We start from the raw sequence: 27,650 nt of genomic DNA, 5'->3' as shown, positions 1-27,650 counted from the left end.
GAGCTGTTACTACTGGGCAGTAAGCAGTAATAAGTAAAACCACAGATTAAGCAAAAAAAAGTTAAATAGTTAGAAACATTATTCAGCCAGAAAAAAAAAAAAAAGAGTTAAATGAAGGAAGTGAATGAATTAGTTTTAGCTTCATTAAACACAAAACAAATAAGGAAAGGATTAAACCATTGCAAAAAGCTGTAATTTTAAAAGATTTCAAGTCATATATGGTAATAGTTTAAAGAAAGAGCTATATTTTTTAAAATGGCTTTGCATGTTGTTTACAATCTCTATGTATTACTGTTACTTTACTTTTAGTTTACCCTGGATAATGAACAGGTTTCCAAAATGACCCTAAAACATTTCTATAACTAGAAGACTCACTAATACCATGATTCTATAACTAGAAGTATTCCCTTTCTCTCATGCTCAATGAGAGCTGCAGAGTCCCCCACAGGTTTTTCCCATTCTCTTAAAATCTGCTCAGGACGACTGTATAACTATATAGCTTACACTGTGTGGCCGTGTGATTGTGAAGATCTTGTGGCTCACGCTCCCTTTATCCAGTGTATGGACACATGACTAGAAAAATGGGGAAAAAAAGTAACTGAATAATAGGAATGGGGGATGGGATTTTGGGGTGTTCTTTTTTAATTTTTCTTTTTTTTTGTGGTAATGAATTAAATGTTCAAAAATTGATTGTGGTGATGAATGCACAACTATATAATGATACTGTGAACAACTGACTGTACACTTTGGATGACTATATGGTATGTGAATATATCTCAATAAAATTGAATTAAAAAAAATCTGCTCAGGTGTCCTCTACTCCAAGTGGACACTCTTCCTTTTAGAAATGAGTATTCATTGGTATTTCTGCTCTTATGACCATCGTAAATTGCTAATTTTCCTTCCCTTTGTTTCCTCCACACATTGCTTTGCATGCATGCATTTTGCTGCTGTTAATCATATGGCTCCTCACAATCATATTCTGGAAATTTGTAGGGATACCCTGTCATCTAGTATGCTGAACATGCTATCTGTATGATTCTCTTTTGTTTTTTTTTTTTAACTTTGACATCCTAGTTACTATACCTGTTTTTATGTGGGGATTGGGGCAGATTACAAAATCCTAACACAAGGACTTTTTCTAGGAAGATGGAATAGATAGAATGTGCAGAAAAGAATCAACATAGGGATGCGGGGCAAGATGGCAGCATAGGGAAGTATAGAATTTAGTTAACCCGTTAGAGAAATTAGAAAATAGCCAGGAACAACTAGTAAATAGTGTGGAACAACTGTTTAGGGGATATCCGTGACTAAACACACATCGTCCACCAGTCCGGACAGTAAATGGCCAATATAAAGGCCATGAACACAAGGTTAGCAACCCAACACATCTCTAATGCTTTCCCCATCTTCATTAAAATCTCTTCCCTGATATGCCTATGGGAACATAAGATCCCTTACATGGCCTTGCTCATGTAAAATAATATACATATACAAATGCATGTTGATCGGCACAAAAACATAGTGACAAGAAAATTGAGTGTCCTGACCCCAATGAAGAAGGGAGTGTCTTTTGACCAAAAGACACACTGTTAGCCCTAGTAAGTTTAAAAATTCAACAAAAATTAGTATGTGCTATTATGTTCAAATCAAAGCAATACAATAACATTTAAACAATGCGTTCAACCATTTACTACAAAGCTTCAAATGTGGAAAATATACTTGACATATTTCAAGGTGCCTGCAAATCCACACTTTTCTCTGAGGAAATCCTCATCCACAGCTTTCACTCCACTAAATATGCATCTTCTATTCAATACGGCCTCAGGCTTTCCTCTAAATCATCTGACTCAGCAACAGCCCATTCACAGGTTGACCAAGAAATTTATGAGAAGTCTCTAGCCAATCAGAAAGAAGCTAATCATGTTATATTTGCTCTCTTGGTAATGTAAGAATCATAGAGGGAAGATGAAGGTTGGTGATAGGATGTAGAGCTTGAAAGTCACACAAAAATAGGATTCAGGGCCATCATGGGCCTTTACACACAAAGGTATGGGGATGTGGAAACTCTAAGAAAGCTCAGGAAACCAGCTGGCAGAGAGAAGACTGAAGAAAAAAATCTATCATAAGTTCTATACAGCCAATTAATAACGTGTAGTTGAGAGAAAAAGCCCACTAACAATTGTAGACTGTCTTCATATAAAAACAGGGACAACACACGTACTTTGATGCTTGAATGACATTTTTTTATATGGTATGTGTAGGCAATACATTTCTGATGCTCGGTAGATGATGTACCAGAAACTACCATATCAGGTGAGCAGAGCATAACTCAAGCTATACAGGAAGAACAGAGTTTTAAATAATGATTATCTGCCTCATTTTGCTCCTAAACAGAGAGGATTTTAGAAGAAATGGGAGGAAAAGGAACTGATCCTGAGGATAAGGTCTCTGGGTACAAAGAGTTTCCTGTATCCAGCTCCTGCTGTGGGGAAGGCTCAACTCTGCTGCAGTTCTTATCATGGAATTCCATGAGATTCCTTTTGGAGCCTGTGCTGGTTTGAATGTATTATGTCCCCCAGAAAAAGCCATATTCTTTGATGCAATCTTTTGGGGCAGAGATATTAGTGGGGATTAAGTTAGAACATTTGGATTAGGTTGTTTGCATGGAAATGCACCCCAACGAACTGTAGATGATAACTCTGATGAGATATTCTCATGAGTTATGACCCCACCCATTCAGGGTGGGTCTTGATCAGTGGAACCATATAAATGAGCTGACGGGCAGAGGGAACTCAGTGTAGCTGGGAATGACATTTTGAAGAGGAGCTACAGCCAAGAGGGACACTTTGAAGAAAGCACAGGAGCTGCAGATGAGAAACAGTTTGAAGATGGCTGTTGGAAGCAGACTCTTGCTCCGGAGAAGCTGTGAGAGGAAAAATGCCCCAAGAGCAACTAAAAGTGACATTTTTGAGGAACTGCAGCCTAGAGAGGAACGTCCTGGGAGAAAGCCATTTTGAAACCAGAACTTTGGAGCAGACGCCAGCCATGTGCCTTCCCAGCTAACAGAGGTTTTCTGGACACCATTAGCCATCCTCCAGTGAAGGTACCTGATTGCTGATGTAATGTAAGAATCATAGAGGGAAGATGAAGGTTGGTGACAGGATGCAGAGCTTGAAAGTCACACAAAAATAGGATTCAGGGCCATCACGGGCCTTTATACACAAAGGTATGGGGACGTGGAAACTCTAAGAGAGCTCAGGAAACCAGCTGTCCAGTTACCTTGGACACTTTATGGCCTTAAGACTGTAACTGTGTAACCAAATAAACCCCCTTTTATAAAAGCCAATCCATTTCTGGTGTTTTGCATTCTGGTAGCATTAGCAAACTGGAACAGAGTCATACAATTAAACATCCCCAATTTTTTAGAGTAACAGGAATAAAACTCAATTCCCACAGCTAAAGGAGCCTTAAGGGAGCATACAGAGAAAAATTAAATCTTACATTACACCCAATTCTAAGCCAAACAAATGATTTGCCAGTTGGTTTGTTTGTTTGGTTTGCCAGTTACTATGTTAGATGCTAAGGATGCAATGTTGAGTAAACCAAATTCATGGTCCCTGCTCTCATACAGCTTAGAGCATAAAGCAAAGACAGATGTTAATCAAAAAGCCAAAATGTAAGCGAAAAACTTAAAACTGTGATATGTATCTCACAGAAGTAATGGGAATAATAAAGTATAATGGGAATAGAGGAGTGGGGAAGGAGTCAACCTTTAGTCCTGGAGGTAAGAGAAGGCTTCCCTGAGGAAGTGATGATTAAGCTAAGATATGAAAGAAAAGCAAGCATTAACCAACTATGATGGGAGGGCAGATGGAAGGTAAGATATTTCAGACATTACATACAGTGCATAAGTGGAAGGCAGGGGAATATAGCAGGTACAAAAGATTGAAAGAAGTCAATGACTGGAGCAAAATGAGGGGAAACACAGTAAAGAGAAAAGGCTGGAGGAGGCCAGACACATGCAGAGCCTTATAACCCATTTTGAGATTTCTAATATCTTTCATAGAAGCAATAAGAACCTGTACAGAAAAGAATTAATAGAGCAGGCCAGACTGCTATCCTTTGTAAGGCTTGCTTGCAAGAGTGGCCCTCAGCTGACATTTTGGAACGTGGATTTCAGGAGGGTTCCCAGTACCCTAACTGATAAAGAGGGGCTCACTTACCTAAACTGTCTGTACAAACAATGTAGTTTATGCTGAACACCTGCTTTCTTGCTGGGAGTCTAGAATTTTGGTACATGCCAGGCAGAGGCTGTTTACATGACCAACCCCCAATAAAAACCCTGGGAGCCTCTAATGAGCCTCCCTGGTAGACAACATTTCACATGTATTGTCTCAACTCTTTGCCAGGGAAGAATTAAGCATCTTGTATGACTCCACTGGGAAAGGACTCTAGAAGCATGCATCTGGATTCCTTCAGATTTCCCCATGCAATTATCCCCCTTTGCTGATTTTTCTCTGTATCCTTTTGCTATAATAAATCTTATCCATGAGTATGACTCCATGCTGAGTGCTATCAGTCCTCCTGGAGAATTACTGAACCCAGGAGTCGTCCTGAGGGCCCCCAACAAAGAAGTGAATGAAGCATTTTAAGCTGGAGGGAAATACGATCAGATCCGTATTTCAAAAAGACCCCTCTGGCTGAATTTGAAGAACAGATCAAAAAGAAACCAGAGTAAAGTACAGGCAGAATGAAAAGGCGAGATAAGGTGAGATAATGGCAGCCTACACCAGGAGTGGTAAAAAGTACAGAGAAAGTGTATGGATTAGAGAGAGATTAGAAGGTAAAATCTGTAGCCTATAAGACAGATTAGATACAAGCGATTTGGGAGAAACAGAATTCCTAGTATTCTGTGTTATATAGTAATAGGATAGATGATGTTGCTACTCACTGAAACAAGGAATACTAAAAGTTAACTAGTTGAAGAATTTTAATTCAGGCTTAGACACAGGGGAATTTACAGTATTGCTAAGAAATCCAAGGAAGCATATCAAGTAGTGTGATGGTTTAAACCCGTATGTACCCTAGAAAAGATCATGTTCTTAAAGCTAATCCATTCAGCCACTGAAACCAGAAGCCGGAAACAATGAAACCCAGGAGAGAAGGTAGAGACCAGCAGACACTTCCACATGCCTGGCCATGTGACAGAGAAACTGAGGATCGCCAGTAGCCAGTCTTCAGGGAGAAACTATCACCTGTTGATGCCTTGATTTGGACATTTTCATGGCCTAAGACCTATAAGCTTGTAAGTTAATAAATACTTGTTATTACTTGTAAAAGCCAACTCATTTCTGGTATATCGCATTTCATCAGCTTTAGCAAACTTAAAACAAGTAATTGATTACATGGCAATAGAGTTTAGAAGGTGTCTGAATGAGAGTAATAAATATGAGTCATCTTCAGGAGATCACCTAGGGTAAGAGGACAGGGAGGAGAGGTGGCACATGGCCTAGGCCATGCCAAGTAACTCTAAAATAAATGGACTGGGAGAAGGAAAATGAATTTGCAAAGGAGTGGCCAGAAAGAGAGGAGGAAGACCAAGGGAAAAAAAGGAACATGTAGGTAACAAAGTCAGATAGTGCCAAGAGATCAAGAAAGATACTTGCTAATTTTAGCAATGTAGAAGTCACTGATGACCTTAAGAGATATCTACCACAACAGAGTAATGGGGGCAGAAGCCAAATATATGTGGGTTGAGAACTGAGTGGGAGTTGAGGAAAGGAGTGATCATAATCACTCTTAGAACTTATTTTACTAAGAAAACAAGTGGCAAAGGCAATAGTTGGGGGGGAAATATAGAGAACAAAGAAGAGTTACTTGGGGCATGAAGGTGGAGATTATTTTTAGGATTCAAGATTTAAAGGTCAGCACAAGGACCCAGTTGAGAAAGAAAGGCAAACATAATACATAAAATAATATGCCAGTTTTCTGGGAAGGTAAGAGGTGATAAGATACAAACAAAATAAAACAAAACAAAACAGGCTTTGGGCAAGGAACAGTTTGCTCCTCTACTGAAATAAGGAAAAAGAATGGGTACAAGTGTGGGTGGGTTTGGATGTCTAATCCCAGAGAATGTGGGAGTAGCGACCTAAAGCTTCTAACTTTTTCTATGATGTATGCAAAGGCCATCTGCTGAATATGATGGGAGAGATAAGGGATCAGAGATTTGAAGGAAGTAGAGAATATTTGAATATTGAAAAACATAGTTCTATATTTGAATATAGAAGGTAAAAGCAAGTATAGACCTGAGAAATCCTACACATTACAAATTCCTTAAGTCTTGATAAACCAAGCCATTTATTAATGTGAGAGTATGATAGCAAGAAATTTATAAGGTCAAGTTAGGAGTAGAGAAACCATACCAGTAACCACTGTTGGAGATGCAAACAATTACCAAGGAAAGACTAGAAATTTCAGATTTCAGATCTGTCAAAGCAGGAAAAAAAAAACACAAAATCAGTAAAAGAGTATACTAAGACAACAATAAGGTCAAAGGATCCAGGGAGATGTTTACAGATACAGAGATCAGCAAGACAAATAATAGTAAGGCAAAAACGGCACAATAATTCTCAGGGGGATTTTCATAGGAAAAGCAGACTGCTATTTTCCAACTAGACTGTTTTCTTTCTCTAACACAGCAGAAACCAATTTATAGATAATATTCGCCTGTCACTTTCTTAATAAAGGAAGTCACAGTTGGTCTAGTGGATCTGGATGAAGTAAAGAAAAGACAGCTTTTAACATGGGATTTTTTTGGAAATAGTTCTAAACTATAACAACTTTGAGAAACAGGGAAAAAAAATCACATTATGGTAAGTATACCGTATTTACAAAAGCAAACAATCACCTTTCTAGAGTCCTAGAAAGTAGTTCAACCCCATTCAAAATTTTGTACTGAAAATGAAAGTTTCAGTTTCTAGAAATTTTACATTCATCAATACCATGTAACTTTTGTAAAATTACATTAATTAAATTTTCCTTCAAGTTGTTTTCTTTTACTCACTCAGACTTTTTTTCATAGGCTGTAGAAGATTCTTCAATTCTCTTCTCTAGTTCCAGTACAGCTTCCTCTTTGTTTAAAAGCATCTGCTGTGTCTGGATAAGTTCTTCTGCTAAAGTTTTTAACCTAGAATGAACAGTTTCCTCATTATCAATCAACATGTTAATTATGCTCAATATACACATACAAAAAAAAAATTCATACATTTTAATTTAAATTAACAAAAATTAAATACAAGTAAAAATTCAGCTGCTTGGTCCCATTAGCCACATTTCAAGTGCTAAACAGAAACATGTGGCTTATGGCTAACTTATAGAACAACATAAAAGAGAACATATCAATAATCACAGAAAGTACTCATGGATAGTGCTGATCTAGAGAGTCTCATTTCACTAAAGAGAAATAGAGAAAAAGAAACAGAAAGTAGGGAAAGAATAAAGAAGAGGAACTAAATAAATAAATACCTGTCATGTCCCAAGAAGAGTACGTAGTGAAAAGATGATGGTTTTTGCTTTCAGACAAACGTGTTCACAATCTGGCTTTACCCTTTTTATCTATGGGCAACTTGTTTCTCGTTGAACTTATTATGTCACATGTAATTTGGGTACGGTAACACCTGTCTCATTGCATTGGTTTGAGGAACTGAGCTTATGTATATAGAATGAATAGTACTAGTAGGCACTGAATAAATGGAAACGAGTATTATTTGTATATTATCTCATTTAATCCTCACAACAATCCTATTAGCCAAGCTAAGTACACAACTTTCTTTAAGAAAGTAAACTGAAACTCAGTGGTAGGGAAATTTAAACTCATGATAAGCTATTTCTATTTCCACATAATCTAATAATTATTTACGGACATTGTCTATACAGAATTGAATATAATTAAATTCACAAAATTAATATGTACTCATGGGCCAGAATAATTTATGGTTGCATAAAATGCATTTGGTCCTGAAGAGAAATATTTCAACCACAAAGGCACACACAGCTATCATACCATGTTAAAATTTTTATCTTTAACCTTTCAAAGCAAGACATGAAACACAAAAAATACAAAAGAAAATATTAAATAATCTGAGTATATATAATTTTCAATTTTTTTGAAGTTAAAGAGATCATAAATAAAAATCAAAAGCAAAAGAAATTTTTGCAGTACAAATTACAAGCAAAAGGCCTTTTATCAATGCAAAAAAAAGTGAAGGAAAAAAGAGAACCCACTACAAAAATGGAAAAAGAACATAACTGGAAAGTTCATCAAGAAAAAAATTCAAATGAACATTTGAAAAAAATTCAAATAATAAATAAGAACACAAAAATACACACAACCGAATCCACAATAAATACCTACAGATCAAACAAGACTAAGTTATTTTTCACCTACTAAAATTGACAAATAAGAAAAAGATTAATATATTATAATATACTCAATATGGTAAAAAAAATTTATATATTCTTTTTTTAATTCAATTTCATTGAGATATATTCACATACCATACAATCATCCATGGTGTACAATCAATTGTTCACAGTTATCATTATACAGTTGTGCGTTCATCACCATAATCAATTTTTGAACATTTTCATTACCACACACAAAAAAGAATAAGAATAAAAGTTAAAGTAAAAAAGAACACCCAAAACATCCCATGCCCCACATCTTCCACTGTCATTCATCTACTTTTTGTCCTCATCTTTCTATTCATCTGTCCATACACTGTATAAAGGGAGTGGGAGCAACAGTTTTCACAATCTCTTAGTCACACAGTGTAAGCTATATAGTTACACAAATGTCTTCAAGAATAAAGGCTACTGGGTTGCAGTTCAACAATTTCAGGTATTTCATTCTAGCTATTCCAATACACTAAAAACTAAAAAGGGACATCTATATAATGCATAAAAATAATCTCCAGAATGACCTCTCGACTCTACTTGAGATCTCCAAGCCACTGAAACTTTATTTTGCTTCCTTTCTCTTCCCCTTTTCGGTCCAAGAAGGCTTTCTCAATCCCATGATGCTAGGGCCAAGCGCATGCCCACAAATCACGTCCCACATTGCCAGGGAGATTTAAACCCTTGGGAGTCAAGTCCCACGTAGGATGGAGGGCAGTTGAGTTTACCTGCAGAGTTGGCTTAGAGAGAGAGGTCACATCTGAGCAACAAAAGAGGTTCTCTGGGGGTGACTTTAGGCACAATTATAAGTAGGTTTAGCCTCTCCTTTGCAGTACAAACTTCAAAACGGCAAGCCCAAGATCAAGGGCTCAGCCTTCTAAATTGGTAGCCCCAAGGCTTGTCAGAATATCATTAATTCCCCAGGTGGGGAAATTTAATATTTCCACATTTTCCCCCAGTCCCTAAAGAGGGCTTTGCAAATATATCCTTATTCTCTGCCCAGATTACTCAGGGCTGTATTAGGGCTTCTCCCTAACCTGTATAAACCAACCATAATTCATTCCCTATTCCACGTTCCATGTAATTATGTTGTTTGAATAAACTGACCTTACAAATTAAATTATATAGTGTGCTACAAAAAATATACATTTTGCACCTAATAAACATCTCTTCCTTTGGTCTCACACAGAAGTTGAAGTTTTAAAAACACTGTCCACATCGTCCTTTACCCTTTAGTCTAATTTACCTTAGTACCAACCAAGTCCATTTTGTTCATATCTCTAATTGAAGTCTGATCTCTTTTTTCAGACTCCTTAACATTTGCTATATGGGATAATGTTGACATTCATAGCTGCTGGACTCTGGCTCTGAATCTTAGGTGTAACACAAATACCCAAAGTTCCAGGGACTGATCAAATTATATGCAAAGAGTTCAGCATCTCAGAATTTAGAAATTACTGTTACAACTCAGAAATAGATGTAATTACTGTTAAGAGCTTACAATCTAGGAACCTTTACAATAAGCCTTCCCCTGATAACCTATGCTCTCAGACTCAATTCTCAGAGCTTGCACATTATAGTTAGTCCAAATTAGTGAGGCATTATAGTGTTTCTCTTTTCATTTCCGGTTTATGTCACTCAACATACTTTCTTCAATAACCATTCACTTCATAACTTCACTCCTTGTAGCAGCTCAACATTCCATTGTATGTATGCACCAGAGTTCACCACTCCGTTCATCAGTTGATGTACCCTTAGGCACCTCCAACCACTGCAAATCATGAATACTGACACCAAAAACCCCACTGTGCAAATGTCCATTCATGTCCCTCTTTTCAGTTCATTCAAGTATATAACCAGTAACAGAGCTGCAGGACCATATAGCAACCCCATGCTTAGCTTCCTGTGGAACCACCACACTGCCTTCTAGATGGGCTGTACCATTCTACTTCCCCACCAATGGTGATTAGGTACAGCCCTTTCTCCACATTTTCTCCAACTCTTGTATCCCTCTGTTTATTTTTTAAGACAGTTTTATTCACACATCATACATTCCATCCTAAGTAAACAATCAGTAGTTCCCTATATAATCACATAATTATGCATTCACCACCACTACCATTTCACTTCCACAAAGAAAAAGAAGTGAAAAAAGTAAAAAGGAAAAAGAAAGAGAAAAAAATGGCACCTAAAAAACAAAAGAAAAAATTAAAATAAAATAAAATACAATAAAAAGTCAGACAATGTGTACACCAAGAATCCCATACCCCTCCCTTATAGTCATTTAGCTTTGGTATATTGCCTTTGTTAAATTAGTGGAAGTATATTACAATGTTAAGACTCTAGTTTGCACTGATTGCATTTTTCCCCAGTATCACCCCAATTTTAACATCTTGCAAAGTTGACATTCATTTGTTCTGCCTCATGTTAAAACATATTTGTACATTTAATCACACACATTGACCACTCTAGGTTTCACCAAGTTATACAGTCCCAGTCGTTATCTTCTATCTTTCCTTCTGGTGTCCTAAATGCCTCTAACCTTCCTCTTTCAACCATACTCACAGTTATCTTTGTTCAGTGTACTTACATTATTGTGCTACCATCACCCAATATTGTGCTCCAAACCTCTCTGCTGTCTTTTCCAATCTGCCTGTAGTGTTCCCTTTAGTATTTCCTTTAGAGCAGTTATCTTGTCCACAAACTCTCTCAGTGTCTGTTTGTCTCAGAATATTTTAATCTCTCCCTCATTTTTGAAGGACAGTTTTACCAGATATAGAATTCTTGATTGGCAGTTTTTCTGCTTGAGTATCTTATATATATCATACCACTGCCTTCTCACCTCCATGGTTTCTAATGAGAAATCTGCAATAGTTTTATCTAGCTTCCCTTGTATGCGATGGATTGCTTTTCTCTTGTTGCTTTCAGAATTCTCTCTGTCTTTGACATTTGATAGTCTGATTATTAAGTGTCTTGGCACAGGTCTATACAGATCTATTCTGTTTGGGGTATGCTGTGCTTCTTGGATCTATAATTTTATGTCTTTCATAAGAGAAGGGAAATTTTCAGTGATTATTTCCTCCATTATTGTTTCTGCCCCTTTTCCCTTCTTCTCTCCTTCTGGGACCCCTATAACATGCTTCATGTTGTCATTCAGTTCCCTGAGACACTGCTCATATTTTTCCATTCTTTTCCCTACCTACTCTTTTGTGTGTAGGATTTCAGATGTCCTGTTCTACAGTACATGAATCTTTTCCTCTGCATCTTCAAATCTGCTGTTGAATGTCTCCATGTTTTTCATCTTTTGTATTGTGCCTCTCATTCCCATAAGTTCCGCCAATTGTTTTTTCAGACTTTCAAGTTCTTCCTTATGTTCACCCAATGTCTTCTTTATATCCTTCATCTCTTCTGCCATATATTCCCTCAATCTGTTGATTTGACTTTTGAATTGATTTAGCATATTTGTTTGAATATCTTTAACCAGTTGTTTCAATTCCTATACCTCAGTTGAAGTGTAGGTTTGCTTCTTTAGCCCAAATCTTCATTTTTCTTAATATGACTCAAAATATTTTGTTGTCTAGGCATCCACTTTCCTTGATTACCCCAATCAGGTTTTTCCAGACCAGATGGGCCCAGGTCTCAGGATGAAGATTTAATCAGTATCAAGTTTCCCTGAGAAGCAGTTTGTCAGACTTTCCTGTGAGTCCTCTAGACTTGGTGCTTTTCCTATCCTGTCCAGCAAGCGGCACTTTTCAGCCTGCAGCTCCCCACTGGTGTAAAGAGGTATGGTCCCTTTAATTCTCAGTGGACCCTGTCCTGGCCTGGGCCAAGAGTGTCAGTAGTCACGTTTAAGTTGTTACTGGGTTTCCCATCTCCATCCCTGTCTTCAGGCCCTGGTTCTGAATTCTCTGAGGGAGAGTAGCCACTTGGCTGGGTCCCACCCCCCTTTTCTTAGGGAAGATAACCCCTTTAGGAAGTTATCTTCTATACTTTAATTCCTCCTTTGTCTCTCTGACTCTGTTAATTCAACCCTTGCCTGGGTTAATGCTGACAATTGAAAACGCCTGAGGCTTTCCCTAATAAGCTGCTTAGAATGGGAGGGAAAAAAAAAAAAAGGATAAAAGAGCAAAAGCCCCTTTTCAGAGCCAGTCCGCAGCCCCCAGTTTTGCCAGTCAACTAGTGTTGGTCCCTGGTTCTCTGTGCCCCTTTTCTTGTGACACAGCTGTTTTCCAGTATTCTGAGATCAGCTGTCTCCAAAAGCCTCTGTTTTTATTTATTTTTTTTTTTCAGTCAGTCCTGCCTCCTCTCTACCGAGAGGAACCTCAAATTCCTTTCCTATTTGCTCCAGGTTTATCTGCACTTGTAGTTCGTTTTCAGTAGTCCAAATTTGTTAATTAAAACTGCAATTGGAGCTTGGTTGAATTATTTACCCTCGCTCCAAGTAACCTGCTTCTTTCTCCCAGAGGGAAGTATTTCAGCTTTGCCTGCCATGCTGGTGGGGGAGGGGTGCTGGTTCCACAGTTTGGGGAGCTTTACCTATAGTCACACCCATTCTAGGCTGGGGTACAATGTGTGTCCAGTCACAGATGTCCCCCAACAGTTGTTTCAGACTACATACTAGTTGTTCCTAGCTATGTACTAGTTGCTCTAGAGAACTAACTGAATTCCACACCTCTCTATGCTGCCATCTTGCCCCATCCTCATATATTCTTAATGTGGCAAAATTGGCACATGCTTTTCCAGTGGTCAACTTGGAAATATATCTAAAATTTTAAGTTAGCATATTATCTAACCATCTAAAAATCTGTCTTACCAAAATACGTGTACAAGGCACACAAAATTTGTCAATACAAAGATACTTGTTACAAAATTGTCTATAAAGCCAAAAACTAGAAACATTTAAATATCCACCAAGAGGGAAATGACTGAATAAATATTAATCATTCCTGATATAGAAGACTATACAACCACTAAAAAGAAGAAGGTATAGACATAAAGTTCTTCCAAGATGCAAAAGAATATACATAGCATAGTTCATTTATATTAAAATACATGTATGTGTTTAAGTATTTATGTGAATGTGTTTACATGTGAATGTATAGGAGAAGAATCAGATGACTACAAATCAAACTTCTATCAATGTTTATACTCAACTCAAAGTGGTACAGCATTGGGGTAGGGATAATTTAAGGCCAAAAAAGAACTTTCATATTTTATTCCAGATATATCTATATTGCTTGAATTGCTTAGAACAAGAATGGATTTAATTTTTTTATTTACTAAATAATCAGTAATAGAGGCAAACTAAGAGACATAATCAGAAGAACTCAAAATATAGCACTCTAGATTATTTCTTTTTTTTTTTTTAGAGACAAGCAACACAATAAATTTCAATAGGCTTCTGATGGCTTTACTATAGTATAGCAAAATATAAACAGTGATGCTTATCATTATGATCCTGAATTAAGAAAAGACCAAATTAAGATCAATATTTTTTAAGAATAGACATTATTTATAAAAGATTTGTAAGAAATTTAATTAAAAGATTTTTTTAATTTCATAGAGATTAGAGCTTCAGTTATCTAAAAAATGTACTTAAGTGAAATAGCTCAGTTCCTAACTACCAAATAAGGAAGGTAGAACTATATTAAAATTAGAGATCATTCTCAAGAAAACTATATTCCAACCCTTGGCTTCAGGCTGCTTTTTAAACAATTATAAACAAATAAATAAATAAATAATAAACAAGCAAACATTGTATAATGGTTTGCTGTTTATAACATTCTTGTTATATATGATCTCATTTAAACCTCACGGAAGTCTCAAAAACAGAACCCTACCTCAGAACCTGTCCCCACCACTTCTGTTACTCCTGTCTAGAGGTAACAGAGCAAAGAATCAGCTTCTCATCACTGCCTTGCCCAGGCTATCTCAAGGCTGAATTTAATAAGAAAGCTCTTTCCCTCTCTTTATCATTTTCTTTTCTTCTTTTCTACCTTTTCTCCCTTGCTCCCTATACATTTCCCTTATTCTCTTCTTCCCTCCCGACTTAACATCCCAATCACCTGTCTTCGCACCCTTTCGTTCATTTAAACAAGTGTTCACTAAGCACATTCCTTGTGTCAGACACTCTTCTAGACGCTAGGCATGTAACAATAAACAAGTTTGGCTTCAGAAACTTACAGTCTAGTAGAGGAGATGCCGACCATTTTCCTCGAACCCTCTCTTTTCTTCTTTTTCTTTCCTCTCTTTGACTATTACTGTATCATTTCCCTAGTTTCTTCTCAATTCTTCTCACTGTACCATATCCTCTGCTCCATCCTGAAATAAATACATAGTCCCACTAAACTGTAAGATGCAGACACTATGGCTTACTCTTCACAGTACCTCCCTTACTTCGTCTTGCACATAGTAGGTGCTCAACTCAGTCCCTATGCCCCTTTTTTTTCACTGAAAGCCCACATACTAGGCTTTTCCTGAAATTCCCTAATAACTTCCAATACTCTCCTGATTCCTATTATCCTGAATTATCTAAAAACTGAAACTCCAAAGAGCCACAACAATGTGGAAACAGCATAATTTATGACTTTCACCCACCAACTAATTGTGAAGCTAAACTGATACAAACCTTCCCTAAAGTGAGGGAAACCTTAACTCTCTATACATGAGCCATTAAGACAGGGCTAATTCCTTTAATGCAAACAATATATTCTCAAACTAAACACTTTGCCTTACCACAGTGAGGAATATTTGCATTAACAATCCTGCATCTTTATGACATTTTTGTAAAGCACCTTACTCAAGTGTAACAGACACCAGCTCTGGAACCAAACATCCCCAGGTTCAATATCTATTTAGTTTTCCTAAACTTTCATTTCCTAATAAAATGGAAATAAATTTAACACCTAACATACAGGGTTCCTGTGACTATGAGGCATATTTTTAAAATTCCTAGTACAGAACTTGAAGCATAGCATGTGCTCTATAAATATAATTATTATTACTATATTATTAACCAATTTCATTTGCTCCATGTGGAATAAGAAACATCTTTCTGAAAAAAAGTTTAGATTTTGTCTTCTACTTTTTTAAAAGAATATTTTCTGAACTTAGAGTGCAAAAAAAAAACATTGCTCTCAAGAAAGGTAAAGGATTGAATATATTTTTAAATAAAAACCAACAGGTTATATTTTTATTATTTATACATTATTCCCAATTAAAAACAATGAAAATTAAGCTATATTGCAATCATGCTGTGTTAAAGATAAAAGAGCTACTCATAATTAAAAGTTTTGTTTCCCTTCAAAATAATGTTATTTCTAAGAAAATTATTGCTTTGGAAATTTGACAAATTTTAGTTTGTATTTCTAAGAACATTATTGTTTTGGAAATGTAACAAATTTTAGCTTGTATTTCTTTGTTACCCTTGGTAGTAGAAAAGGAGTATGTTTATACACATACACACACACACACACACACACACTTCTGATAATTTGATGTGACACAACAGGAGTCTTATTATCACAAATCTAAAAGAAAGCAAAAACTCCGAAAATTCACTGATTTACGATGTAAGCATTTCTTCATATTTATCATTCAGAAAAATTCAAGGGAAGTCATTGAATTATGGTGAACGTATCATAGTTACCAGAGGTTAATCGTATAGCTGCCCTCCTTTTACTTGGTATTTTCACTCTTAAACAGGGTAGAGAGGAAGGGATGAGGTAAATGCCTAAGTCCTGAGCCACTGCTGCAATGAATGGGCAAGTGTAAGTCCCCTTAGACTGCCTAACCCCGTTTATCAGAGATCACAGATGGCAACCCTAGCAAAGGATATTAAAACCCAAACCTGCTAACTTCCTTTAGTAATCATTCAGCCTCCTATAAAGTATCACTTAAGGCTTTCAATGAGAGATTAAATTTGAGTTTTTTTAAATGTGAAGTTTTTGAGTACACATTGGCTCTTTAGTGAAAAGAGTGAGGTGGTACATATGATTTCTTTCCCTTTCAAATTCCTGTTTTGTGCTAAAACAATTTAACCCAGAAAGACAAAAAAACCTACCACCGGCTTACCAGTCTAGATTCCCCAAAGAGGTGAAAAGACACTAAATTCAAAAATACAGGCCTAAAAGAACTAAAAATACTTTTGTTCCCTTGCAAGCCTGTTCTTTTCACATTGTAGAATTTACCATTTGCTAAGTTTAGCAAAGAAGACCTGAGGAAGAAGGAAAGGAGACAAGAATAAGAAAAGAGATCAGAGGGAAAGGAACGGTAATATTAATTTCCTCTATTTTTCTAGTCCCTATCATGTCAAAAATATAGAACAATTTTTGATGCTTTAGTTTTTGACAGCCTTAAGTGAAAAAAATGAGTAAAAGTAAGTCTTTGAAGGGAAAATTTCTTAATATTCCTAAATCCTTGATCTAAATACAGATCCATGATTGCAAATTCAAAGCAGAAAAGACAAATGATTAGAAGAATGCAATCATATGGGGCAAATATTCTCCCTTCCTTACCAAGAGCCCTCCCAAAAAAACTGGAGTGGGGTGAATTAAGTGAAGAAAAAAACATGCTAGTAATTACAGCATATGAATACATGACATAATGTAAGAACAAGTTGTAAATTTTAAAGCACTGTTTACAATCACATTGTATACAAATAGAATAGCAACAGTTCAAAAGTCTTATTGCTTGCGTTTTTCAATTACATATCACGGTATACTTAAACAATAATAATACAAAACAGTTAACTGTCATGAAATGATACTACATGAAAAAGGAAAAAAAAAACTGACATAATATTTAAAATCTATTGAGAGCCAAACACAGTTTATATATAAGCACCTAAATTCATAAAATTCTAACAACTAATACTACAGTATCTGTATTTTACATATGAGGAACTAAGGCCCAAAGAGGTTAATTATCTTACCCAAGGTCACACAGCTGGTAAGTGGTAGAACTGATAACAAGAGCCAGGCAGATTAGATCCTGCCCTTAACAAGGACATATGCACTGTCCTAGTAATTCCATTTCCAAGCATTTAGCCTCTAAATATGCTTCCACAGTGCACAAAGATGTAAATGCAAGGATGTTTACTGCAACACTGCTTGTAATCACAGTAACCAAAGGAGAACATATCATGAGGCTAATGAAGCTCAACCTTCAGGTCCCTCACTCATATGAACCCTTCCAAGGTTCTGTACTTAATTTTTTTTATATTTTAATTTTCAATAATTTTGCATAATTTTTCTTCAAGTCTGCCATACTCCCCAATTTTGTAAGCTCCAGAGTCTACAAAACCTAGATCCACCCTGGCAATAGGGAAAATCTGGAAATTAACCTAATTGTACATCAATAAATTACCAGTTTAGTAAATCATGTTACATACAAGCAGTAAAACACTGCTATTCAATTCTTAATTATGATTAAGAAGATTTTATATATGTTAAGAGAATGATACAGAAGAGTATGCATAGAGTAATCCCAATTATGTAAAGAAAACAATTTGTAAACATGTATATGCTTGGATAAACATTCAGAAGATTCATAAACTTTTTTCACAGGTTAATCCTGGAAAGTAGAAATGGGGGTCTGAAAAAGAAGAGGAAGAAGTTTGATTTTCATTGTATACCCTTTTCTAGGTTATTGTAGATTTTATCATCTACAGCCATTTGTTGATAATTTTCAGAATTTAATTTAAAACTACAAAAGCTTAAAACAATTATTGTGGATGACAAGCTTTCAAAATTTATACAATACTTTTTATATCTGCAAACTGTTAGTTATCATTGATTCCATTATCTAAATCTCATAGCACTCTTACAGAATGATAAAAAGACTTGTCAAACAAGTCACCCTAACAACTTTTATTTTTTACATGAAATTGCCAACATTGCCACTGTAATCATGGCAATTGGGTTAATGAAAAAACAAACAGAACAAGGTTTACAGTTGCCTGGAGTAACTTTTCTGACATTTATTTTTTCTACCTATTACTGCAACTTAAATTGAAGAAATAAACTACTTCTTGCAATTTTTTCCTTAAAATATAATTGCAGCAGTAGAGCATGTTGTGGTTGGCTTCATAAACCATGAGACAAATCATTATCAGCTTTGATAATGATGATGGCTCCTAATACAACCAAGTGGAAATTATTCGAGTTTTCTCTTAAATATTTCCATCTCCTAATACACAACCTAATCTACCTCCAATCCAACAAATCCACCTTCCTTCTTCCATGTAACTTGTTTCCCTTATTCAAACTGTCTTCCTAACATGTCTCCTGTCTTCTAACATTTTATATCTTTCCAAATCTTACCAATTCACAAACTCCCAAGTTTTCACTTTACATGGCCTGGCACAATTTTAGTGTATTTTCAACCAGACACTAAACTGGAGCTAAGACTATAACAAGAACATGCAAAAACAGACTTGGTAAAACCAAGGTTCAGTTTAAGATGTTGAGGAGAAAGGTTGATAGTATTTGACACTCTATAGATTGCCAAGGTTGATTCAGTCAGTCAGTCTGACCGGTTAACTGGAATTAACAGAGGTCAGCAAACATCTTCTGAAAAGGGCAAGAGAGGAAATATTTCAGGCTTTGCCAGCCAAGAAGGAAAATCAAGGACATTATGTAGGGTACCAATATAACAAGGGAAAAACAAATATCCACAAATAATTTATTTACAAAATCAAAATGTAATAATAATAGAGTAGAAATTTTTGCAATAGCAATCTGCTAATGAGAAGAATGGAAATCATTCAGCGTGATAACATTTCACTTCATTGGGGTTCAAATTTAGCACTTATTATCGAAAGTGACTATAAATATTCATCTGTTAATGATGGTATGTAATGAGATTTTATATATTCCATCTTTTCACACAGATGGGAACTGCCAAATATGGATATCAATCCATATACATATGATTTTAATTGGGCATATTCATCACCTACCAGGCATTTACAAAAATATATTAAATTATTCTCTTGGTATTTGCCTTTAGCATATCATTATATTGCAAATTTATCACTTCCAATTGAAGACTAGGGGGAAGCTCCTAATTACAGAATTGAATGGATTTTGAAATGTCAAAATACCCTTTGAATTTACAACATGTTCCAAAAATCATGATCTACCTGTACTTTGAGCTCAGACAATATACCAGCTGCAAATATGGCAGGGATGGTCGTCTTGCTTCTTGCCTTAATGTTTGACAACACAGTAAGTATATTAATTGTGCTTGGCATTAATTGTGATTCAAACAACTTTAGTTGTCATCTAAATGACTTTATTGCAGTTTGCATTTCGCATAAAGGGCTGTTTTGTCTTGTAATTTTAGGCTGCATTCATTAAGAAAATCTGTAGCAAAAAGCAATTTCCAAAGCTTTTGGAATTCACTGTTCAGTAACAGTGGCTATGAGAAGTTCTTCTGGTTCAGAAAAATTTGCCTCAACCTGGAGCTCAAAACTCACAAAAGAACTTTACCATTTCTAAACCATCAAACTCCTGTCTGGTAGGACAATGCAGGATATTCAGCTTCAATTTCTGATAAAAATTCATGGAATTGATGATGGTTAAATCCATGAGAGAGAATGAAGGTGATGGTGGGTTAACATATTTTGAAATATTTTCTGCAAAGTTCCTGCTGATAAATAATATAATAAGTAATCACAGGCTTTAAGTACTTCACAATATCACAAGCACTGTAAATTTGTCCAAATTCACAGGCTTTGTAAATTTATCCAACTAGGCCTTTTTGTCCTCCATACACATTTTTACCACTGTTGGTTGTAACACATCTTATTAGATTCTACTTAGTTTGCACTGAATTAGTGTTTTCTCAGCTGCTTTGAAAATATTCTTATCTGTAGTTGTTGAAGGCAGACTATTCTTTTGAGAGTAATTCTTCCGTCACTTCAAACTCAGCACTGACTCAAATAAACAACAATTGAAAGGTTGTGGTCATATCTGCTGACTCTTCAAGAGCCAAGGAAACCCACTCAAAATAATTAGCCTTGTTTTTTAATTTACTTATGATGTTGCTCCCAATGTATTCAACTCTTCACACAAATGTTCTCACTCAAAGGCTAATAATAGTCTTAAGTTTATCTTCTCTGGACGTATTTCTTTAATTACTGCCACGAAACAGTATTTAATTAACTCACCATTGGTGAATGGCTTTCCTTTCTTGACTAACAAATGAGCCATTTATTTCGGTTGTAGCCTCATTTTCATTTTTTATTTTTGTGAAGAAAGTCTGCTGTGATGAGATTCTATTATAAATTTTCTAATTTTTCTGACGAGCACTATGAGTTGGTAATAATGAGATGAGTCTGGTAATGCCCATATATATCATATTATTTTAGCACAGCTATAATGTCATTGCCTAAAAAACACAAGCTGCCATCAAAATCAATAACAAAATAATCCACACTCCAACAAGCCTTAAAAGAGTGACATTCAAAGTTCATTTTTCCTTCTTTTCTTGTTTTGACATGATGGAATGAACAGATAATAAAAAATAAAATGCCACAATATACTGATATGCATCACAGTCAATACATTACTGAATCATAACCATGTCACTGTGATTTGTATTGTGATGAGAGGGCCACAAATTGTCTCTTTCATAGCTACTCAAATCTGCTGCTGAAGTAAGAAATCACACATACACCATAGATAAAAGAATGAGTATGACTGTGCTCCAATAAAATTTTATTTACGGATGCTGAAATTCAAATTTTATATAATTTTCATGTGTCAAAATATTCTTCTTTTAATTTTTCTATTTAAAAATGTAAATAGCATTCTTAGCTCATTTGCTGCAGAAAAACAAGCAGTGAGAATTTAAGTCATTTGACATAAAATTCTGACATATGATAGAACATATTAATGAGAAAATTAGTGCATAAGCATTTTTAGCCGTGGTTCTGCTATGTAGCCAAGCACATATAATGTTTATTAATACAGATAAGTTCATTTATGTTGCTCCTGAACAAAATCAGGAGACAGGTTAAATAATTAAACATAGAATGCCTTATGTTTTTTAAATTCAAAAAGGTAGTATTAGTTGCCTTTAATGTTTGAAAAGTAGTAAAAAGAACACATTAAGATTTCTGAAAACTCCTTTAAAATTTTATGCAACATAGTAAAGTGAAAAAGTAACTGATTTAATAGCCTTTAATAGAAGGCATGCCTGTTTAAGTCAAATTTTCGTACTAAAGTCAAATTTTCATACTAAATATTTCTGACATTGATTAGTCTCTTATTTTTAATACTCAGTGTCCTCATCTCCAAAGTGGTTCTGTCAGACATTTTTGAAGATCAAATGGGACACAGAACATAAATAAGTTTTGAAACGAATAAAGCATAATTCCAGTGTAAGATATTAGTAATAATTGAGCAAATGAATCCAAGTAAATCACACAGAACTTTGATTTTCAGGATTACTAAAATTAGTGACGTAGTAAAATATTTCTCAAAACGTTCCACTTTGACCAAACAAAAATCAGTTCATTTTTTATTTATTTTCATCACTTGCAAAAAAAAGAATTGGAATTTTAAATCTGATAAGTATGACTGTAAAGCAATAACAACACTGATATTTAAACTATTCAGAGTTTAAAAATACTTACATTACTTGTAAACTTTCTGCTGTTAAATTATTCCACATGATTTCATTTGCTTGAAGGTTTTCATTTTCTTCCAGTAAGGAAGTATCAAATTCAATTTCTTGTTCTTTAGCAGTTGTTGTTCTAGTAAAGCATGCCGAATAATTTTGATCAATATGTTTATACTGCCATAACATATTTTAGTACTCAATCATAGGCAGAATATTTGCTTTTATCCAAAATTATATTAACAAAGTAGAGTAAGCACAAATAGCATAATGCAAATTAAGCCCTAGGCTTCAATGATCTAGTCATGTAACTTGAACCTTAATTTGCACAATGGAGAGATTGACCAGCTTTATTCATGTCAAAATTGCATTGAGTATAAAATAAGATAACATATACATGGATAAGCAACTGGTGCATCACAAAGTTTAATACATATATATAAAGTATTGTTATTGTTATATAAATGTTAAAAAAGAATGTAATTTCATGAATTAAATACAGATTTAAGCAATGAGGTGGAAACAAATGACACTTTTTCAAAGGCTGTTATATGAATTACATAATTATTGTCATTGAGAAAGGACTTTTAAAATAAAAGCAAACACACTAATCTGAAATATTCTATATCCTAACAAGCCCTTAAATTTTCTTATTTTAATCTGCTTAAATATCATATGTTAGAATAATATAATACTGTCATAAATACTGGAAAAAGAATGAAAATATCATACCTGTGAACATCTATGAAATTGTTGTATTCTGTGCTAGGATCTATCTGTTCAACTGACAACTGAATCTCTTTATGGACATTCACTATTTCCTCTGTAACAAGACTGGTTATCTGGCTGTATTCATCAAATATACCTTTCCTGAAAAAAAAACATAAGATATATCCCAGGTATGCAAGAGTGGTGGTTCAACATAAGAAAATCACTTAAGGTAATACAGCACTTTAACACACACACACCACAAAATGATCAATTCAATTGATGCAGAAAAGGCATTTGACACAACCCAGCATCACTTCTGAATAGAAACACTTAGGAAACTAGGAATAGAAGTAAACTTCCTCAACATGACAAAGAGCATATATGAAGAACCTGACAACTAACATCATACTCAATGGGTAAGGATTAAAAGTTTTCCTCTAAGATCAGGTAAAAGATAAGGATGCCACTGTCACCATTGTTATTTAACATTGTAGTTCTAACTCTTGTTGGAACATTGTAGTTCTAACCAGAGTAATTAGGCAAAATAAAGAAATAAAGGGCATCCAAATTGGGAAGGAAGAAGTAAAACTTTCACTGTTTGCAGAAGGCATGATCCTACATAAAGAAATTCTTGAAAAATCCACAACAAAACTACTTCAGCCTAATGAACAAATACAGCAAAGTGGTGGGGTACAAGATCAACATGCAAATATCAAGTTTCTATACATTAGTAATGAACAATCTGAAGTGGAAAAATTTTTTAAATCCATTTAAAATAGCAATTAAAAAATTAAGGATGGATAGGACTTCTACACAGAAAACTACAAAACATTGCTTAAAGAAATAAAAAAGACCTAAATAAACAGAAGGAAATTCTGTGTTCTTGGATAGAAGACTAAATATCATTAAGATGTTAATTCTACCTAAAGAGATTTACACATTCAAATGCAATTCCAATGAAAATTTCAATAGCTTTCTTTGTAGAAATGGAAAAGATAACCATCCAATTTATATGGAAGCCAAAAGTATCTTCAAAAAAAAAGCGAACTTGGAGGACTTATATTTCTCAACTTCAGAAGTTATTACAAAGCTATGACAATCAAAATAGCATGGTACTGGCACAAGTACAGTATATAGACCAATGGAATCTAAATAAGAGTTTAGAAATAAAACTTCATATTTTTCCACCAAAAGCACAAGCAACAAAGAAAAAATAGAAGAATAGGACATACGCAAAATTAAAAATGTTTCTGTATCAAAGGACAAAATTAAGAAAGTGAAAATTGGAGAAAATATTTGGAAATCATATATCTGGTTTAATATCCAGAATATAAAAAGAAATCCTACAATTCAACAAAAAAGACAAAAAAAATAAATAAATAAAAAACAGGCTAACACTTGAATAGACATTTCTCCAAGGAAGATTTACAAATGGCAAAAATAAAATAAGCTAAAACAACCACACACATGAAAAGATGCTTGAATTCATTAGCCATTAGGAAAAAGCAAACAAAAACAAGGACATATCATTTCACACCCACTAAAATGGCTACTGTTAAAAAACCAGAAAGTAACAAGTGTTGGAGAGGATGTGGAAACATAGAAACACTTCTTCATTGTTGGTGGGAATGTAAAATGGTGCAGCCACTGCAGAAAACAGTGTAGTGGCTCCTCAGAATGCTAAGTGTAGAATTACCATATGACTCAGCAATCCCACTACTAGCTATATACACAAAAGAATGGAAAGTAGAGACTTGAACAGATATTTGCACGTTGATGTTCATAACATCATTCACAATTGCCAAAATATAGAATCAACCCAAGGTTCCAATAGATGAATAGAAAAAAAATGCTGTATATACATCCAATGAGTATTATTCTCCCATAAAAATGAATGAAGGTTTGACACATGCTACAACAAGAACAAATCCTGAAGACATCAGGTTGAGTGAAATAAGACAGATACAAAAGGTCAAATACTGCATGATCTCACTTCTACAAAATAACTAGAATATGGAAATTCATAGTCAGAAACTAGATTAAAGGTTACCAGGGGCCGTGTGAGAGTAGAGAATGGAGAATAAATGCTAATTGGTACATGTGAACAACTGATTGTATGTTTTGTATGACTGCATGGTATGTGAATATAGCTCAGTAAAATTGAATTTAAAAAAAAAGCAACAATAAAATTGACAGCTGGATTTTCAAAAGAAAAAAATGCTAATTGGTACAGAATTTCTGTTTGCGATGACGGAAACATTTAGGAGGTGATGGAGGCACAACATTATGAATGTAACTAACACTACTGAATTATATACTTAAACGCAGTTAAAAGGGGAAAGTTTAGGTTGAAAACAGAATAAAAACTTTTTTTAAAGCTGAAGTAGTGTACAACACAGTGAACTGCAATGTAAACTAAGGATTATAGATAACAGTGTAATTATGTAATATTGTTTCTTCAGTTGCAATAAAGTTACCACACTAATGCAAAGTATTAATAATCGGGAAAATGTGTGTGTGTGTGTGCGTGTGCGTGAGTGTGTGGAGATACATGGGAACTGGTTTTTCTGCATGATTTTTCTGTAAACCTAAAACTTCTCTAATAAAAGAGAAATTATAAAAAGAAAAGATGTCTATTTTGAAAGCCTCCGTTAAATATTATCCAAGAAGTTAATATCACTTAGTGAATTTCCCTAATAGGTTATTTAGTAATACAAACTGATGGCAGTTATGTTAAGGTCATAGTATTCTGCTTGAATTTTTTTTTCTTTTTCCTACTTCTAGATATGCTGTTCAATACAGCAGCACCAGCTACATGTTACTACTAAGCACTTGACATGTGCTAGTATGAATTGAAGTGTGCATTAACTGTAAAATAAACACTGAATTTCAAAAACTCAGCACCAAAAACAGAATGCAAAATATCCCATTAATAATGTTTATATTGATTACGTGATTATATGATAATACTTTGGACATATTGACAAAGAAAATACACTTTTAAAATGTTTTTCACATTTCATTTTCATTTTTTTACTATGACTATTAGAAAACTTATAATTACAAATGACTCATTCTTTATAGACAGTAATGTTCTATATAATCTGCAATGTGGATTTTAAATCATATTTCAAGAAGTAAAAGTAGTGTCATAAATCAAGTTTCCTCTGGTTCCAGACAAAAGAAATTTTCAATCTGCAAGGAAATAGATTGGAGAATAGTCTTACAAATTTTTTTCTTCACATTTTAATAAAAATATCTTTAAAATATCTTAAGAATAAGTCATGAATCTAATGCTGGTGAGTGTTTAAAGAATTATTTCAAATAAAATCAACATATTAACAGAAATCTTTCTATAGAACTCCTTCTTGTGGAAACAGTGCTGGTTGATCAAAAGACCTGGCTTCAAGTCCCACTTCTGCCACCTCTTAGCTTTGTGATCTTCGGCCAGTCCTTACTTGTCTGTCACAGATTTAACCTGGAAAAGAATCTTCTCCTCCTAACTCTCCAGCATATGTAAGCAACAAGTCAGCAAATGAGCAAATGAACATGGGAAAATGGTTTGTAAACTACTAAGTACTGTATAAACTGAAGGTTTCGTTTGTTTCTTTTGTTTGATTGTTTTAGAAACTGTCATTTTACCTTTAGTATTAATTTGACACCTATTTACTTTTTCAGTATTCAGACTGCTTCTCAGATCATTAACCTGAAAAATGCTCACAATTACCTCTCATACTAATTTACTGCTATATTTCAAAAAACACTAAACTTTGGAGCTCATTTGCTAATTTATTTAGTAACAGATAAATTAACTGACTACAGGAACTTGCAGTTGACTCTCATAATTCACTACTTATTTGTGAACTTCATCTCCACCTTGAGAGATAATAAATGCTTCTTTCTTCTTCCCCAAATCTCCTTCCCTCTTACCCCATTTCTTTTCCCTTTCCCCCAACCTTATTCCTAGTTCACATCAACTGTAACACTGAAGAATTCCCCAAATGACATTTTCAATGAAAGAAAACTGAGTCTAGTTATTTGACAAGCACTAAATCAGCTAATAAATGAGATGAAATTCACCAAAGAATGGCTTATCTTTTTCTGTTGTCTTTTTATAGATGTTTATGGTATAAAGGTTTGTGCATTTGACTTAGTGATGAAAGTAGATTTCACCTCTTGAGGGCAAAATTGTGGCCTACTTGTCTTGACCAAAAGGAGGAAAAGAAATGAAACAAAATAAAGCTTCAGTGGTTGAGAGATCTCAAACAGAGTCAAGAGGTCATCCTGGAGGTTATTCTTATGCATTGTACAGATATTCCTTTTTAGTTTCTAGTGTATTAGAATAGCTAGAAGGAAATATCTAAATCTGTTGAACAGTAATCCAGAAGATTTGATTCTTGAATATAATTGTATAACTATATAGTTTTCATCATGTGACCATGTGATAGTGAAAACCTGGTGACTGACACTCCCTTTAAACAGTGTATGGGCAGATGATAATAAAATAATTACAAAAATATATAAATAATAGGAGAGGATAAGAGGTATGGGATGGTATGCATATTCTTTTTTATTTATTTTTTTCTTTATTTTGGAGTAATGAAAATGTTTGATAATTGACTATGGCAATGAATGCACAATTATACAATGATACTGTGAGCCACTGATTGTATACTTTGGATGGATTATATGGTGTGTGAGTATATCTCAATAAAATTGCATTTTAAAAAAAATTGTGGCCTACTCATATCTGTATCCCAAAGCACCGGGCTGTGTGCTTTGCTTATAGAACTTCAATAAACATATGTTGATTTTAATATCATACACAAATGGAAAATAAGAGGATAGCAAATTTA

The 27,650-nt window shown here is 34.6% G+C and overlaps 1 protein-coding gene across 13 annotated transcripts in view; it reads right to left on the bottom strand.

Moving 5' to 3' along the window:
* Positions 1-27,650, bottom strand: part of FER (FER tyrosine kinase) — a 615,744-nt gene that overhangs the window by 394,542 nt on the left and 193,552 nt on the right. For 10 of the 13 annotated variants that reach the window (XR_005211344.1, XM_037800959.1, XM_037800960.1 and 7 more), the window contains 3 exons: positions 22,816-22,953; positions 22,100-22,219; positions 7,067-7,189 (listed from right to left, as the gene is read on the bottom strand). Coding sequence is in view for 12 of the 13 variants with exons in the window: in XM_037800959.1 (XP_037656887.1) it covers positions 7,067-7,189; positions 22,100-22,219; positions 22,816-22,953 (381 nt within the window). In the remaining variant the exon portion in view is untranslated. Of the gene's footprint in view, positions 1-7,066; positions 7,190-20,629; positions 20,851-22,099; positions 22,220-22,815; positions 22,954-27,650 lie in introns of those variants that run through there. The other 3 variants (XM_037800969.1, XM_037800968.1, XM_037800966.1) reach the window with 3 other exon arrangements.

This window comes from Choloepus didactylus, chromosome 13 (genome assembly GCF_015220235.1).
Source record: "Choloepus didactylus isolate mChoDid1 chromosome 13, mChoDid1.pri, whole genome shotgun sequence".
NCBI classification, from domain to species: Eukaryota; Metazoa; Chordata; class Mammalia; order Pilosa; family Megalonychidae; genus Choloepus; species Choloepus didactylus.
The sequence above is the reverse complement of the archived record's forward strand: the minus strand, read 5'-3'. Positions and strand labels throughout refer to the sequence as shown.